At 48.8% G+C, this 16,511-nt stretch overlaps 1 protein-coding gene across 3 annotated transcripts in view; it reads left to right on the top strand.

Annotated features, from left to right (window-relative positions):
* Positions 1–5,106: 5,106 nt before the first annotated feature.
* Positions 5,107–16,511, top strand: part of NRK (Nik related kinase) — a 108,186-nt gene continuing 96,781 nt past the window's right edge. Inside the window, exons 1-2 of one of the 3 annotated variants that reach the window (XM_037408066.1) lie at positions 5,107–5,375; positions 10,262–10,327. In XM_037408066.1, coding sequence (XP_037263963.1) covers positions 5,319–5,375; positions 10,262–10,327 — 123 coding nt within the window. In that variant the 5' untranslated portion in view covers positions 5,107–5,318. The remainder of the gene's footprint in view (positions 5,376–10,261; positions 10,328–16,511) is intronic. The other 2 variants (XM_037408067.1, XM_037408065.1) reach the window with 2 other exon arrangements.

Below are 16,511 nucleotides of genomic sequence, written 5' to 3' on the forward strand. Positions count from 1 at the left end.
GGCTGACGGGAAATGGGACCCTGCCAGCGGCGTTCCTGCTTGAGAAATCCAAAGTGCCGCGCTGAAACAATGCTGTGAAGTCATGGGTCAGGCAGTGAAGGAGGGTTATCAGTCCTGCTGGGAGAGGGTTCCTCATGCTCTCTACGTGCCATGCGTAGGGACACGCTTCCCTCCGGCAGGCTGCTTTGTGCGCAATTGAGAAGAAGATGAATTTCTGCAAGAGTCACGGTGAGCGGCGTTTGGACACAAGCCTTGTGGGAGACCTGTATTTTAAGCTTTACCCTGGGAAACGAGGTGGACATCCTGGCTGTGATTACAGTAGTGAGAGGCGCTTTTTCCAGCTTGCCTGTCCGCTCAGGAATCCTTTGGGAAGGAGGCTGTTTGGTCTCGTTTTGGATATCCTGTGAAACTGAACTAGCACGGCTGCCAGGAGCTGGAAGAAGTTATTTGATTTTTAAAGAGCCGAAAACTACTGTATGTGCTCCCGAGTATTGTATGGGAAATGACTGTTTTGGTTGGTTTGTCTGGATTTCTGGTGTTGCCAGTTTACTTGAGGTAGTAACTGTCTCTCGATCCCAATGCAGCAGCCTCTGCAAAGTGCAAATCTGAAGACGTTCAGGTTTAAATATGACTTTTGGGCCCAGCCTTAATGTGTTTGGAATGAAGTGAAATCTTCTTTGGTTTAAATAGGAGAAAGCATGAGAAATATTTAGAGCCTGATCCAACAATCCATTGAAAACAAAAACATCTTTCTGTGATTTCCAAGCACTGCAGGGATGGGTCACAGAAATACTGAAGCTATGAAGTGGATTGGGTGGTTCGTCTCCTTTAGCATCTTTTAACTAAACTGGAGTCTAAGTAACTGGGTGTCCATGGCCTGAAACTTAAATCTTTCCCCTGTAATCCAAAGAATTTTTGCAGCAGCTGTGCTAAGTTATACCGATGTTTTCCAAGGTGTGACCTGATGAAAGTATTCCCGACTTTTCTGTATTCATCACATAGTACTCATGGCTTTGTGTGACTGCCACCAGGCTGTATACAATCCTAGACAGTTTTTTAATGTGTAACTTTGTTCCTGACAGTCTAGCAAAGCCACCCACGGTACTAAACCATGCCGTAATTTGAAACGGAAGGGGACAACTTTAAAGTTAGTGGCTGGCTTAATAAATCAAGGGTTGTTTTTTTGTTGGTTTTTTTTTTTTCTACTCCAGGACTTCATAAAAAGCATTAGTAACAATAAATCACTTCCAGAATGATGCTGTAAATGGTAATGAATTCAAGCAGCGGCCAAGAGACCCTGCTCATGGATGCGTGTTGGGGTTAATACCATGCAGGCTGTTGGCCACCCGTTGACTCTCCTGTAGTCAGCGTTAAACAGCTGGTAATCTTCTGGTTCTGGTGCAACCAAACGAGGACAAAATGGTTTCTGAAAGCATCAGGCAAAAAGATTGGCCCTCCTCTGCCAGCAATCCAGAGAGAGCTTCTGGAAGGGAGGGTGAAGTCTGTAGTCATAAGAAGATTTCATGGGCTTTTGTATCACTTTGCTGCCTCTTGGCTAAGGGTTGTGCCCTAGAGAAACTCTAAAGATATGTCTAAAATCTCTAGTTCGAATAAGAAGCAAACATCATGGGGAATTTTGTAAAGGATTCTTATTCTGGGAGAAAGGTGCTCGTGTCTGGGCGATAGTCTGATCAGGCACCTCTGGTAATGGCAGAATGCAGCTCTCTTACAGGAGGTAAGAAAAATTCCAGCAAAATACATCTCTCGGGGAGTGCTTTAGCGCCAAGGAAAGCTGGTGTTCACAGGCATCCTGCGTGACTCTGGAGCAAGTGCTGGGGAGCTGCTGCAGAGAGGAGTCCTGGGGAGGGCTGGCACACAGGGGTCAGGCTCGGGCTCCCTGCCATGAAGCTGCGAGCAGGGGACCACGAAGCTCCCAGAGGGATTTGCCTCCTCCCTCTGCAGCAGAGCACCGAACTTGAGCTGTGGGATTTCTAGGCTCAGGGTTGTAGAGCTAGGACTTGGGTCCTGAAAACGCTGGGAAGTCTGTGCAGAGGGTTGGCTCTGGAGCTGCAGATGTGGCGTGAGCTGCTGGCCCTGCAGCCGTGGAAGCAGCAGGGGTGTCCATTCCCTGGGCACTGTTGGGGATGTGTGGGGCGGGGGGGGTATTTCAGGGAGAAGACTGAGTTATTCTGAGTGGTATTTTCTCTGAATTTACAGTTCAGAAAACTAAGAGAGGCTGAAAAGACTCAGCTTTTCCAGTTCAGACTGAAACCACGTTGTAAGAAGCTGTTTATTTCCCGCAGACAGGAAATCCTGTTCTGGTCCGAGTTATCTGCTGGGTTTTTTTTCTCTGCCAGCTTCACACCTGTAGCTGAGACCCCAGCGTAAACAAAGCTAAAGGAAACAGGGCAGCATGTGAATTTGAGCCTCAGCTTTAAACACTCCCTTCCTTTGCTGAGTGTCACGTCTGGCAGGGGCAATTACTATTAGCAATATTATTATGGACCCAAACCTGAGTTTGGGGTGGGGGGTAAGGGTGCGGACAGAGGAGCTCTGGATTAGCCCTGTACTTCTGGGGTACAATGGCATTTCCTTTGCTGAAACAAAGGAAGTTCTTCCCCCTTCGTGCTTGCACTTCCCTTTTAACACAAAACATCCTTTGCATGCACATAGACATTTGAACGGGTTTTATGTTCAGGTCTGTGGTTGCTGAATTTGGCTGCAGGGGTGTGACTACGCCATTGGAGAGCAAAGCTGTACTGATGGCATTTGATTGTTTCTTGTGTTTGTTGTGTTTTTTTTTAAAAAAATTTAATTTATTCTTAAGGGATCCTGTTCACTTTCATTATTGATAAGATGAGCATAGCTTATTAATTTGTAAACAGCCAGGTTGCACTAAGGCATTGAATTTTCTGATTCCTGGAGTTATTCTGCCATGTGGCTTCGTGCAGAAGAGCAAGGTGGGACAGCCCACTTGCAAACCAGCAGTAGCAGAAGCAGGGCACGGGGCCGCAGGGGGCACAAGGAGCACAGTTTCTAAGAGGGACCAAACATCAGGCTGGTGATGAGGAACGTGGGGCTTGTAAATCTGGTTCTACTCTGATAAGTAACCTTGTCCTGGTGGCATTGTCACCCTCAACGGGTCTGCTGCGGATATCAGTGACAAAACAGCTGTTGCTTCTGTTATATCTGCAAGGCCTTTATGGGGAAAAGATGTGCTGCCTGCCTCTGCAGCCAGGGGAGAATCGCTTAAAACTTCTGCCCATGATGGTGCGAGTGGGACTGGAGCATCCACGGAAGCTCTACCAGCGTAGGCAAGACGGTGAAAGGTGGGCGTAAAAGCACATAGCAAAGAGATACTGAGACATGCCTGCAGAAGTACTGCAAGCCATATTATACTTCTAAAACCAGATTTTCCTATCGTTTTTGGATAGAGCTGTGTCAAGTGGAAATTAATCCTCAGGTTGGAGCACTCACCAGAGGCGAGCAAGATTAATTTCAGCAAAGAATCTAAAAGATGGAGCAAGAGAGAGGGCGTTTGGCAGGCAGCAGCCGGGAGTTTCACACCAGTTCTCACCAGGGAAGCAGGAAGGAAGTGGAAAGTGGCAGGAGACAAAGGACAGCCCAAAGGTTAGGGAAGAGATAAAGAGGGATTGTGAGAAATAACGCAAGCAAAAAGGCTAATGATGGATTTATGTAAGGCAGGAAGGCTATAATGAGGAGCAAAACTGTAGCTTCTCAAAGGTGGTGTGAGGGCCAGAATTTTCCGAACACTGCCCAGGGGAGAGCAGGGGCTGGGCTGGGCATGGAGAGGGGCTTGGGCTGGGCTGTTGCTGTGTGTGGATTTCTGTCCGTCGTGCATAGCTGCGTTAGGCCCATTTACAACAGACTTACGCTTTACTGCAGGAATTGGCCTCAAATCTGTTAGCGGTGCATCACTACGCTGGCCTACAGGCAGACGGAGAGCAAAAGCCAGGGTCGCTTTAGCAGATAACGTACCCAGCGTGGGCTGCTTTAAAAGAACACTCTGAAGCTGAATGATGCATCAGCATTTCTGTCAAGGAAATTGCCAAATGCCTTTATTACAACACCGCCACTCTGCTGCTGGCATCGCGTCTGCCATGCTGTGCCAACAGGCACCAAAGATGCTCAGACCACTTTGTCTTAATTTCACGCCTGTGTTTGATACCGCTTCAGAATTTGGGCCCCTTTGCTCGCTCCCTGCAAGGCGGCAATGTCCCAGCCCTAAGCATCCTTCAGGGATGTTTAAGGACTTCATCTCAGAAATGTGTATGTCCACCAATTTATTTATTTTTTTTTCCTCTCTCTAAATATCAGACTCAAAAATATCCATGTCCTTCCACCCCACTACAATAGTTGCAGGCGATGTTCTTTTTCCCACTCATAATTACAGGGTGAAGGAGGCTGTACGGGGCAGCGGAGCCGACAGCAGCATGCTGCCTTTGGGGAGCTGGCTGCGGGCCTGGGGCCGGGCTTGCCCAGCGGCTTGTGGGCAGCGTAGCCGGGGCTGCGGGGGCCACCACGATGGCTCGGAGCGAGTGCTGTGCTGCGGGCAGCGTCACCGTCACCTTGGGGGGCTCGTCTGTGCCACGCTCATCCCCTTGGGGACAGGGTCTTGAAGTGCTTGTGGCCGCTAGCTTTATTTTTATTATTTGTTAATGTAGTTTGGGAGGTGGGGGTTAGTTTAAGGGTTTTTTTTATATAGTTGGGGGGTGTAAAGTTTTTGTTTTGGCTTTTTGGGTGTTTTTTTTTAAGCGGCTGGTGCACCTTCCGCCAGCCCCGTGGCACCGACCGCACCCCGGGGACCCCCGGGCTCTCCCCCCGGTGCTGCCCCGGGCCGGCGCCAGCCTGCGGGGCCCCGCGGCGACACCCCGGGCTGAGGCTGAGGCGGCCGCGGGGCTCCGGCGGCGGGAGGGGGGGAGGGGCGGGACGGGGACACGCGTGGGGCGGCGCGTGGGCAGGCGCGGCGGGGCCGGTGTGCGGGGCCGGGCAGCACCCGCGGATCCCCCCTCACCGCTCGGGGGCCGCCCCCGCCGGCAGCAGGTGGCCCCGGCCCCCGGCGCGGCGCGGCACGTCACTTCCTCGCAAACTTTTTCCCGAGGAACCGTCTGGGCGAAAGTTGCCGGCGGCGGCGCGGCCCGGGGCTGCCTCCGCGGGCGGGGAGGGCCGTGGGGCGGGCGGGCATGCCCGCCTCCCTGCGCCCGCCGGGGCACGGCCGGGCCGCCGCGGGCCGCCCGCGGGACCGTTAGCTGGGGCCGGCGGAGCGCAGCGCAGCGCTGCCCGCGGTGCGGAGCGCCATGGCCCGGGACTGCGCCGCCCGCAGCCTGGACGGCATCGACCTGGCGGCCCTGCGGGTAAGGAGGGGCGGGGGCGGGCCCCCTTCCTCCCCGCCGTCCTGCGGGCGGTGAGACCCCCCTTCCTCCGGGCATGGGGCTGCCCGCGCCCCCTCCCCGCCGCTGCAGCCCCGCCGCAGGGCTGTGCGAAGGCTTCACCCCGGGGCTCCCCCTTGTCTGGGGGGGCCGCTGTGCGTGGAGAGGCGCCGGCGCTGCGGGCTGCCTCCGCGGCTGGGACACCCGCGCCGGGCGGGGGGTGCGGGGCGATGCCGTGCGTGCGGGTGTCGGAGCGGGGGGGTGCGGGGCGATGCCGTGCCGGGAGGGTGTCGGAGCGGGGGGTGCGGGGCGATGCCGTGCCGGGAGGGTGTCGGAGCGGGGGGAGCGGGGCGATGCCGTGCCGGGAGGGTGTCGGAGCGGGGCGATGCCGTGCGGGAGGGAGGGAGGGAGCAAGCGGGGCGATGCCGTGCGTGCGGGTGTTGGAGCGGGGCGATGCCGTGCGGGAGGGAGGGACCGGGGGGAGCGGGGCGATGCCGTGCGTGTGGTGTCTCAGCGGGCTGCGGGGCGGGGGGGCCGGGCAGGCGCGTTCGGCGTGAGCGGAGCCGGGCCCGGGCCCCACGTCGCTCCCCGCCGCGGAGGTGCGCTCCCCCCCGGCTGACAGACAGCTCCCCCCGGGGTGCTCCAGGGTGACGCGAACGCTGCGGGGAGAAAACACGTGAGAAATGAGGATTTTCTAGAAGAAAATACGTGCGGGGAGTTTTGGCTTTTGTGCGTTTTGCTGAGGTTTGGGCTCCCCCCCCCCCCCAATTAAAAAAGAAACCACCCCAACCTAAAAAAGCGTTCACCTAGTTTCCTGTGAATTTTTATCATTATCCTCTTGTGGTTTTAGGTTTTTAACACAATCCAAACTTTTCGCCAGGTTAAAGCTACGCTGTTAGTGTTTTGCGTCCACAGACAGTTAACCGGGCAGTGAAGGATGCCCGTAGACCCGTGGCTTCCCATACCCAGCCCAGCCAAGACAGTTTGTTTCTGGAGCACTCCCCACAGAAGAAGAGGGAAGAGTTCAATTGTGGCAAAAAGCAGTCAGCCCTAGACAGTGAAACCAAGGCAAGCTACTTGCTAAAAATATCAGAGAAAAAAAAAAAAACAAACAACAAAACAACCAAACAACAACAACAAAAAAAAACAAAACAAAAAATCAACCAAACCCAAAAATCACACAAACCAAAAAAGAGGGCTAGGAGAAGCCTTTGCAATAATCACATGGTGAGGAGGGTGTTGCAGACCAGAGCCAGAAAGAAGAAAAGCAGCAGAGACGCTGAGGTTTGTGAAGATGGCACAAAGCTCCTGGCTAGGCAAACAGATTTAACTTGTCCCTGTAGGGGGGAGTAAGGCAAAACAGTGGAAGTTCTTCTTTAGTGCTTTAGTAGATGAACCTTATCTCCTTAAATATACGATAAGAAACCAGGTTAAGTTTGAAAAAGAGTAGTGCTGCAAACCCGAGAGCAGGTTTTGTGTCAAAACCTGTCCATGCAGAAACCTCGCCGGGGCTGTAAGTGCTGTGGGTTCCAGCCTTGGCGGGGGAAGGGACAGACATCTTCTCAGAGGAGACCTTTTCGGCACATCAGCAGCCTTAGTTTGGGGTTTGTGCTTAGTGGGAAACGGGAGGCGGGCGAGGCTGGGCTGTAGGAATCCTGTGGAAGATGGGTGCTGTACCTCTGCCTTGTCCCGGGTGCCCGGTGCTGTGCTCCCACCAGCCTCGCTGCCCCGGGGAGGTTCAGCGGGGAGGTACGGCTGTGATGGGGGCCGTACCCAAACTGCACCGGCTGGCCTTGCTCCCCTCCACATGGGTGCTCAGCAGGGCTTTCCCCTTTTCCTGGAAAGAGGTGGTTTGGGCTGTAGTCTCCAGATGTGGCCAGAGGATCTTGTTGGGATGCTTCTGCCCTGGGTTCATCAGGGGAGTCAGATGGTTTAGAAGCCTCTATTTCTGCGTTACTGAGGCCCTATAGAAGAACCTGAGCTTCAGACACCTGTACTTTGTTTAGCTGCAGAGACTGTGAAAAGCGTGGTTCAGTCAGGCTCTTCCAGCATGCCTGGTTTTTCATTCTGCCTCGCAGAGGAGATGGATGTGCCCTGGGAGCCTCTGTGTCAGTGGTCTTGCTCTTGCCTTTTGGGTACTCTGCACATGACTTGCAGGAAGGCAAGAAGGCCACCATATGGTACGGTGCATTACAGTAATTAACCTTAAAGTGATGAATGTTCAGGCCAGGATTTTGGCATCTGTCAAAGCAAACCTTGCAGTTTGGCAGGTGCTGGCTGGTAAAGGGGTGGATGGACCACGAGGCTTACACGGTAGCTGAGAGGAAGCACTACATCAAAGATGATACCCAACTCCAAGGTAATTAAGAAGGTGGCCTATTGTGAAGAATGCCAGCGAACAATGCAGTGCTGATATCCAAGCAAACAAGGGCAATCCAAGGACCGAAGTCAGAGCCCAGATTAATATCTTTTATGACTCTTAATGAGGCTCGGTTCACTACGGTGTCCTGATTAAAAGAAGAGAGGTGGCCAAGTATTTTGGCTGCACTCAGAGCTGTGGGGGCTGTAGACGTTAAATGCTCAGTTGGCTAGCAAGGACAGGGTAGGATTTTCGCTGTATTAAAGTTAATGCTAACATTTATTTAGATAATTGTTTGGGTTTTTTTCCTAGAGTGAAGCCTTTAGAAGGAAGCTGTTAGTATGCTAAATTGGCATGAAATTGATTGGAGGGAGAGAGAGGAGCTGATTTTGAGGCACATTATTATATTTCCATAATAAATAAGCTTGGAGAAGAAGAAGGGGGACAGAGCATGAGTTTAAGTCAGAGGCACAGTTGCAAACTCCGAGTTGAAAGTGCGGTTTATGTTCCTCTAGGTTTCTGCGCGCTATGAATCCCTCTGAACTCCGCCGCGCTGCTTTCTGCAGGGGAAGCGTGGGAGCGGGGCACTGGTCGCGCTTGCTGCGGAGGGGCACGGCAGGCGCTGTGCACGGGGACCTGGCTCTGGCAGGGCTCCTCGGGGTGCTGCCGTGTCCAGCAGTGCATGGGCTGCGTGCACCGACAGCACGGCTCTGTGGGAAGGGCGTGCGCCAAGCAGAGGTTTGCACCACTCACCTGTTGCTTTAGCAGCAGCAGCGGATTGCTGCTGGCTTTAGCTGTGCTGAAGCGAAGTGTATGGTAAGGCTCGTTTATATCCAAGAGGAGTAGAAATGCAAAATGAAGAAATGAGGAGGAAGCAAAGCACCTTACAAAGACCCCAGTGTTGCCAGCTTTCCTATGCCTGCACTTAGCTCCGTACACGAGTGGCCCTGCTGATTTCCTTTTGTGTGAGGGCTTTTAGAATTGGGGTTTAAATCTAAAAAGCCATGCCTTATTGCCTGGTCTTTAAAAATGAGATAGAAAAGAAATGACAGAGTGGCCTGTGCATGGGTCAAAAGTGATTTGATCTGGTTTATGCATTGTTAATCAGTTTTTTTAAAAAAAAAAGTCTTGTGAGGTTGACAATCCAGGAAGTACAAGATTAAAATTCATTTAACTTAAAGGCAAAAACCAAATTAACCCATGAGTACTCTTGTTGGTGGAAGTCAGTGCTGTATTGCTCTGACACTGAAAGGTATTGCCATTTGTCCTGACAGTTGTGCCAGTAAAGGCAGAATCTGCCCACAAAAAAGCCTGCATGTTTCCTCTGGGATTTTGCTGATGTAAACATTTCCATATCAGATATAAAGTAAGCATTGTTTATATATATTAAAAGCATAACATATAAGTGGAGTGGAGAAGTAGCTTGATACATTAAGAAAAGGGATGTTTTGCAACCAGGGTCGTAGATGTGTGTGAGGCATCAACTGATATGACAGATTGCTGAAACAGATGTAAAACTGACACATGGAGTTAATAATATTTTATATAAATCTCTCGATGATATCATCCCAAGAAATGAGCGGACTGATAAATGGCTCAGCCAGAAACCAAGAAACTGGTCTCTAGGGCTCTTAATGGTTTTATATAAATCTCTCAAGTGAGTTTTAACTGCAGGAACAGATTTCTTAACACGCTCAGTCATGCAGGAGCGAGCATGTGCTGGCCCGTGCCTTGCAGCAAGATGGCCTTGCTCTATCTGAAAGGCTGCAGCATCTCGTTATTGGAGGGCATCTACTGCCGTGGTTGGGTTTACAGCAAGTGGTGCTAAACCAGTAGAGGGAAAGTTGGTTCTTGTGGTGTGGTACACTGATCACCTGACACGTGAATCTCTCATGTAAATGAACAGCAATCTAGCTGGCGTTCAAAGCCAAGACTTCAATCCATCAGTCCAATTCACCTTGTGACATATGCAGAGCAGGACGGCTGAGCGTTCTCAGGCTCCCTGTAGTGTTAAGATTGCCTGGGATGGTACATTTCCCTTCTGTAAGGTAATTGGGCTCAGATGCTTTATATAGCATTTTTTCAGTTCCATTATTTAGGTTCTTTCCTTTGTTACATTGCTAGTGCAAAGTGTTTCATAGCAGAAGACAGCAGCTCAGCCTCCAGGCTAGCTCAGTGTTTTAAGGCTTAGGGAGCCTGAAGTTTATTCTGCTGCTGAGCTGAATCAGATGAATTCTTGTGTTCTTCACGCGTCTCCATTATTTTTTGTATCTGTCATGTTGCCGTGCTACAAATCTTCACTGGCTTGCTTTGTGTATAGAGTTTTCAGCAACTTGACTGAAAACTCTAATAATAATGTATTTCTTATATTGTCATTTGGCTGTTTCCAGTGTGTTATGCCAATCATTAGGACATGTGCCACAGGTGTTTTCATTTTGATTGTGTATGGTTACCCTCCCTTACGAAGTGATTGCTTTGCTCTGAATAATGTTATTTCTTCTGCTTTTTGCAGGACCCTGCGGGAATATTTGAACTGGTGCAGGTTGTTGGAAATGGGACATACGGACAAGTCTACAAGGTTTGGATGCCTCTTTAATTTATGAAGCTGTTTTTGATAGAGCTGTTTTTCCTAAAACAGAGATGAACACCATTTGAGAAGATGGATAATATTGTTCCAGTGATAGCCTGCTTTATCTTGCTGTCTTTTCTGCATAACGCAAAATGGTGTCACCAGTGGAACTCTGTGCCCCTTCCTTCTGTCCCGTTCCCATGTCCCTGCTGCCGCAGGTCAGAGGAGCGTGCTGGCTTTTGTACTGACTTCTGTCTGCCCTGTTTTTTCTGTCCTGTTGGTTATATTCTCTTTTTCAAGATTATTTAATAAGTGGCTGGCACACATTAACATCAGTGATGGCTGAATTTGGCCTGGATTGAGTGGGGAGCTCAGCCGAGACTAAAGCAGTGCTCTCCAGACAGAGGTGCCAATTAACCCTGCTCTGCAGGCAGGCTGGGAACTTTGTGATGCCCATTATTACCTTTGTCGCCATAATACCAAAGCAGAACTACCCATCAAGGAACAACAGCAATTAAATGTTGTCTGCCATAACATGCTGTGTACGCTGGGCGATGCACACCATTGTTTAGTTGTAAGAACTAGCCTAGAAAAGTGGTTTTTCACTGTAAAGCCTTTCCTAAGCGTGATGTAAGAAGAGAAAGTAGACCTGATAAAATCGGGAACCGAGTCTGTGTTGTTCCCATTTGGAGAAAGAAGACAGAGGAAGGAAAAGGCCGTGCTGCTGGACTCTTGGAGGTGCGTTGGAAGGTAACTGTGCTGGGGGAAGCTGTCTGGTCTGGCTTCTCCCTCAGATCCTGCTGCCGACAGGCTCCAGTGCCACACGGCTCCGTGTGGGTGCAGGTGCTCTCTGCCGTCATCTGTGTTGCAGGAGGATTGCCGAGGGGGCCACTGCAGGAACGCAGGGCTGTTCCTCTTTCTCTGATTTCAGCATGTTGAATGTATGTTACGTTTCGGTGTCCATCCTCTGGTGGCAGATCTGCTGGGATCGCGTTTTGGTTTCCCCTTGAAGCTATAGGTGCTCTTTCAAGGATTCTGGAAAATCCTCTGCTGAAGCAGTTTTGGGGAGTGTCTGCTTTCCCGTACTACACTTTTTAAATTTATTTTTTATGTCAGAAGCAGGACGTTTCTCATGTAACTGTTGCTGTGATTAAGTCTGTGTTGTTTCTGAGATTGTCATTCAGATACAGAGGTCAACACTACTAAATTAAGAATAGAATCCAGGAGATATTCGGGGTGCTGTTGTCAGTGTAATCACAGGGTTTTCTAGCTGTAAAAATATCATGAAGATCCAAAATGGCCTTAGAAATAGTTGCCTTTCTTTTCCAGCCTGGATTTATTTTATATTGGGAGAGAAAAAATTTCAGCCTAGTCATCCTTTAAGGATGCTGAGAGTGAATCAGCTGCTTAGTCATGGCAGAAACAGGAAGGAGTGACATAGTTTGCTGCTGTGCTGCAAAATAACATGTTTTGAGCTGTCGTGTGGTTCAGTAGAATGTTAGTTGCCAAAATGCATAAGAAATATTGACTATAACAGTTAAAAATTGTACCCAAAGGCTGCTCTCCACTGACAATGCAAGAGACCGGGGTCGACAACTGTGGATGATGGGTGATTTGAATCTGGCCTCATTCTACACTCAGAGGGACAGGGTCTGGCAAGGCTGAGGGTGCTGAGGGGAAGCTCTGTGCACATCCATCACACGATGGAGAGAAGGTAGACTGTGTGTAACCCTGGCTCTGCGCAAGCACACCTGTAGCAAGGGCTTTGTTCGTATAAATACATGTGATTACTGGATGTAGGGTGTTTTGCTGAGGCTTGCTTAGGGGATGGAGCTGCTCTTTGCGGGAGGATGACAGCGAACTGTGCAGCTGAAGAAGACAGATGATGACAGATCCAGAGTGGTGGGCAGATACAAAGTGTGTGCTCCAAACTGCAGGCAGTCAGCTTGGTGTCTGTTGTGAATAGTTTGCACATGGTCCAAAGCTCCAGTGTGTTTGGGGAAGTACATCTGCAGCAGATGCTGAGTGCCAGCTGAATGTACTGGGGTGGCATCTCTCTGGCGCTGGCCTTGCGACCAGAGCAAATGGTTCTTCCCTCTGGAGGAGGGCAGCTGCAACGGAACAGCTGCCTCTGAAGTGACCACAAAAAGCTAGGCTGTAGTATTCACTTTTCTTTTTCACTGCTGTGTAATACATTCTTCGATCTATGCAATGCTAGGACTGGTGGAGTGAATTAGGGAATGCTGGAATTGTTTTGTAGTTTGTCTAGTTTAGGCTAGTGGTCATAAATATTTAAAGTATTCTCAGATATACACTAATGTACTCCTGTCATTACAGTACTTTTTATTTTTTTATTTTGCAGAGGTGTCAGAATCTTCCATACATTCAGAAACTACACATAGTAGTTTGCAAATAATCAAAGCAAACCTTATTTCAGGCTAAATAAACTATGTCCAAGATTACTAAATTGCTTGGTTGGCTGTGAAGATGATTCATAGGGCTATATGTTTTATTATATGCTGCTCCATAAAAACGAAAATAAAATTTAGAGGATTCATCATTAGATGTGGAAAACAATGTTTAAGAAAATAACTGAAGGAGAGTATTGTTCATACTGAATTATTCCAGACCAGTTCCAGTTCAGTGTCTTTTGAAATGAAATGGAAGAGGTATAAATTGTACCCGTGGTAATGCTGCAGCTGTCTAGAAATGTTATGAAGTTGGGATTTGCATGTAATAACTGACTAAAAGCTAGCGGAGTTTTTGACAACTTACGAGGTAGTAGGATGTAAATATGCCAGTATTGGCAACTTCAGCCTTTTGGAAAGAATGAATTAGACATTAAAAATCAGATGGTACCCAGAAGCCATGAGACTTGGGCTTCATTATTTCTTGAAATGACAGATGAGTTTTTAAGTTAATTGCTGGCTTCTGGGAGCTGAAACCTGAAGAACAATACTATGGAAGAGGCGATTCTGAATAACGCGGTGGAAGGTGGTAGCAGAGACTCGTCTCTGAAAGCAGCTGGAAGCTGTGCATTTGCCAGTGGTTGGAGAAGTACGAGTATTTGCTCTTCTGTGCCTTTGTTTCCTGAACTTTGGAGTGCTAAAGGTCAGACTGTGTCCAGTTGCTGCATCATCTGCATTTAATGCATATCAGAAAGAGAAGGTTCTGAACTCCCCATGCACGGCTTTTTGGAAGGGCTGTCCGTCTTCCTGGGAATCCTTGAGGCCAGGGACCACAAAGGCTGCGTGAGGGACGTGGGGTTGCTGTCTGAAGCGTGAGGGCCAGCGTTTTGGGAGTTTTGTAGGTCTGCTGATCAGTAAGGACCTTCAGACAGGGCAGAACAGTGTTTTGCATTGCATAACTATCTGTGGCATCTGGGAGGAAGCAAGACTGCTGGAGGTGTCATCCGCAAGTTCTTGGGTTTTGCTTCCTCCCGGGGCTGCTGCGGTGCCCTGGAACCCCCTCTTGCAGGCTGACTGGGGAACCTGGAACTGGGTGGTCTTAGGGATGGTAGTAAAATGGCAGAAAACAATCTAGGGGATTTATAAACACCATCTTTTTTTATTTGCTGAGAGTCGCTGTATTGTGACGTGGGGTACCATTAAAGGTGATACCTTTGAAAGCGTTGAAGAAGCTTTTGTCTGTGGCTGAGTGGGCTGCTCTTGGCGTGCTGGAGGCTGTATCTTGCAATGTGGGTATGGCTGTCGAGACCCGACAGTGCTGATTTGAATAATTCTTTGCCTGCTCCCATTACCTCTAGAAGTGTAATTATATGGATGCCTTGTTTTCCTTCCATGGTTGGACTCTATTGCTGTGTAGAGCTGGACAGCGATCGTGGATCCCCCTTGATGTAGAACGGTTGTATCTTTGTGCTGGTGCATTTACTAATAGCTAAACTGTAAGGTTGGGGTGGGTGAAGAATTTTTTTTTTTTTTTTGAAGGCTTCAGCTGTTAGTTTCGTATTCTGAGTGGTGCGTCCCCAGTAGGAGCCTGTTAATGCATTTTCTCTCTTAATTTTCAGTGCAGAGTCATTCTTCTAATGGATAAATGGGGAAGAAGGAGACATGAGGCAACTGAAGTGGTTTTTGAAGTGTTTGGGTCAGACAATTGCTCTTGAGCTTTGGAAGGGGCTGTGGGACTCTGAGTTTATAGCTGCTTTGGTTTTCGAGTTATCAGGTTAAAGAGGAATTGCTCCTAATCCTATTCGTTCAACTCTGAGAGTCCTCACCCTTCTAAAAAAGTTTTCACAGACCAAATGAGGTCGTCAGCAGCATCTGTGCAATCTGCTTGTTTTCTGATGTCAGGAGGCACCTGACTGGGGGCTTTTGACTTCTTTTGTCTTAATGATGTGGATTACCCTCACCTGGCATTTTTGAGTGGCCTAGGGAATGGGAGGTCAGTGTCTTTGGTGAGTTCCAGGGGCTGCTGGTTTTTAGGGGTACGATCTTGCAGGCTGGTGATAGACTTTGAAAGATTTGCAGCTGCCGTGTGTGTGAAATGGTCGTGTTGTTAGTGGAGTCTGAGGGCACAGGGAGCTTGAGATGCATGCTCTGGTTTGGGACTACAAGAATCAAAAGAGAAGCAGTGGCTTCCTGGTAATGCAAGCGGTGAAGACCAAGCAGTGCTCTGGCTGAGGCTTAGTAGAGGGTGGAAGCAGTCCTGCCTTCCTGCAGTGGCTCTGCACAGCTAATATTTTTATTTCTGTGTAGTCACATAAGACTCTGGATACAAAAAGGAAGCAGATCTGAGTAAGGAAGTGTTTTGGGTCTTTTGGGGTTTTTTTTGTTTTTTGGTGTTTTTTTTTTTTTTTTTTTAAATGCAGCTGTTTCTTGGCATTTAATCGTACTTCAGTTGTTGATGCGAGTTCTGAGTTACTCTGCTGTTGATGTACACTTGCAGGAGCGTAGTGAAGCGTAAATATGACTTCTCAGTTTATCTTAAACAATTTGAAAGTCTTCTAAGTTCTTCATAATTCCTTTTATTGACTAACTGGCTGAAGTAATTGAGACCATCGTGGGAGGAGCAGGGGGAAGCAACGTGGGTTTTTTTGAGACTTGGTACTGGGAGGACAGAATCACAAGACCGTGCAAAGTTATGAAGCGTTAAAGTCTGTGGATTGTATTGAAAAGCTTAATTGATGGTAGCACCTCTGGCAGTTACTAGGTTATATGTAAGAAACATCACAGTTTTATGTTCAGTGCAATCCAGAAGGTGAACAGGTCTAAGCTGAAAACTTAAAACCCGTCCCTCTGGGGTGGGTCAGAAGTAGCCACCTTCTGAAGAACGTGTCTCGGGGCTGAAATGCAATTTCAGAGTCTTCAGACTGGCTGCAGAGATGTTAAAATGTTTTGTTATCTCAGGTATCATTTATGGTCGGTTACAGTTTTCAAGCCAGTTGTAGCCTTCAAGGCACTGAGATTTTGATGAGTCAAGTAGGGAGATCAGTTGTTCTTTATGGAAATTACAAGATGCTAATTTCTGTTTGACTAGTAGTTGGTAGATGTGTGCTTGTTTGTCTGTTAATTTTCTTTATTTGGGTTTTTATTAGCACAGCTGATTATCTTGTCCACATGAAAAAATAGTTAATTATTGTAGGCAGCAGTGTATAAAGAAGTATTGCTGCAGTGGACTGGATGGAGCCAGCAACTCATCGCGTAGCTCTTTGGATCAGTAGTGCAAACAAATAATGTTTTTCTGCTAGTTCTGGCAACAGGACTTATTCTTAGGAATAAGCATGAGCTCAATATGTGCTACTGCCCTTGTGGTACAGTCTGAAATGTCGTGGTGCTTATGAATGGGAAGCCTGGAAAGTTTGGTGTGGATGACTGTAATACCATTAATGCGCCAGAGCGGTGTCATTTGGTGTTTCAGTATTTAACTTCATGCCACTGATTTTTACTGACACCTGTGAAATCCGCATACTACTACATGTGTTTCTTCTCTCAGTTGCCCGCAGCTCCTAAATACACTCTCATACACGCCTGCACGCTTTTCTTAAAGCTTCCACACCACTGTGTTGGTCCTGTTCCTCCTCCATCAGAAAGGAGTGGAGTTGGCAGTGCACCCTTGCAGCAGTGAGGGCAGACCGTGCCTCGGGCTGCTGCAGCACGAGCATAGCAATAGCAAGCAAAATTACTTCCCCTGCTCTTGTTAAGCCACACCTGGAATACTGTGGCCCATCTTTGTT

The sequence above is a fragment of the Falco rusticolus genome, chromosome 14 (genome assembly GCF_015220075.1).
Source record: "Falco rusticolus isolate bFalRus1 chromosome 14, bFalRus1.pri, whole genome shotgun sequence".
Taxonomy (NCBI): Eukaryota; Metazoa; Chordata; class Aves; order Falconiformes; family Falconidae; genus Falco; species Falco rusticolus.